Here is a 1,227-nt window from a genome sequence, read left to right as displayed (position 1 = left end):
CAAGCCAAGGAAGGAAAGGCTTGGTGACCACACTGGCTAGAATACAGCGATGGCTGTGAGTGTGGTGATGGCCAGGCAGGGTCTATGCAGGGCTGTGTTGGGTTGGAATTGACTCAACAGCTCATCACAACCGAACCACTCCTCAGCCTGTAGTCAGAGTTCTGTGTCACCTAGTGCAGCTCTGAGTTGGTCATGTTTGAGTCAGGTATTTACTACAAACCTTTCCATGTGGCTAGGAAGAAAGTCAGGTGACAGACAACGTGGCTCTTCCTCCTGCAGATGGACCGAAGGTGGGGTTTGAGCAGGCTGGGACACAGCCACCTACCTGTAAGCACACCCTGTCCTGACAGTCACAGCTGGAAAGCCCAATAAAAGATGTCCTTTGAAGGCAGAGGGACCTTGCGCACTAGTTTCCAAAAGCTGCTGTTTGTACAGGTTCCAGGGAAAGTACTTGATGTAGGGGGCTGTTATTTGCTCTGGTTTGGGCCTCAGCTGTTTTCAAATCATGATAAGCAGTGTTTTTGACTCTTTCCACATTACAAAAGCAGCTGGCTTAAAGAGACGCTGGGCTGCATGATGGCATTTTTGTTTGGGATTCTCAAAAGATCGATTATGATAAAACACATCATGCTCTCAACACAGGTGTTTGCAGGAGGAGGCCCCATGTGTCTACTGATGGCTCCGGCTTCTGTGCAGGGTTTACAAACTCTGCAGGGCCGTGCATTCTGCTCTTCACGGCATCTGCATAAATAGGTTCGGGGCTCAACAGACGTAACTTCACCACCACTCCTTCTGAGCATGGGGTGAGCACGTGATTGTCCAAGACCTACTGCATGTAGAACACGGAAGAATGCCATATTCGTCTCTCATGGCTCCTCCAGGCAGAGATCTGCTAACTGAGGTTTGTGTCCTCCTGGGAAACAAACAAACAAAAATTCCCAGAGATTATGCAAGGAGTTTGCATAACCTATTAAAGGAATCGCTTTCCAGATCCTCCGCTCCCATGTGAATTCTTTCTTAGAAATGACCTAAGAGTGGCTGGCGAGGTTGTGGAGAAACTGGAACCCTTATTCACTGTTGGTGGGAGTGTAAAATGGTGCAGCCACTGTGGAAGGCTGTATGGCGCTTTCTTAAAAAGTTGAAAATAGAGATACCATTTGACCCAGCAATTCCAATACTGGGAATATACCCCAAAGAGACCATAACTGCCACCCAACCAGATATATG

At 48.1% G+C, this 1,227-nt stretch overlaps 1 protein-coding gene across 1 annotated transcript in view; it reads left to right on the top strand.

Annotated features, from left to right (window-relative positions):
• The first annotated feature begins 798 nt into the window (after positions 1-798).
• Positions 799-1,227, top strand: part of COL4A4 (collagen, type IV, alpha 4) — a 134,129-nt gene continuing 133,700 nt past the window's right edge. Inside the window, exon 1 of the mRNA XM_006890322.1 lies at positions 799-803. Coding sequence (XP_006890384.1) covers positions 799-803 — 5 coding nt within the window. The remainder of the gene's footprint in view (positions 804-1,227) is intronic.

The sequence above is a fragment of the Elephantulus edwardii genome, unplaced genomic scaffold (genome assembly GCF_000299155.1).
Source record: "Elephantulus edwardii isolate Elephantulus edwardi_28Jun2011 unplaced genomic scaffold, EleEdw1.0 scaffold00087, whole genome shotgun sequence".
Classification (NCBI taxonomy): Eukaryota; Metazoa; Chordata; class Mammalia; order Macroscelidea; family Macroscelididae; genus Elephantulus; species Elephantulus edwardii.
Note: the sequence above shows the minus strand (reverse complement) of the source record. Positions and strands in the feature narration are given on the sequence as shown.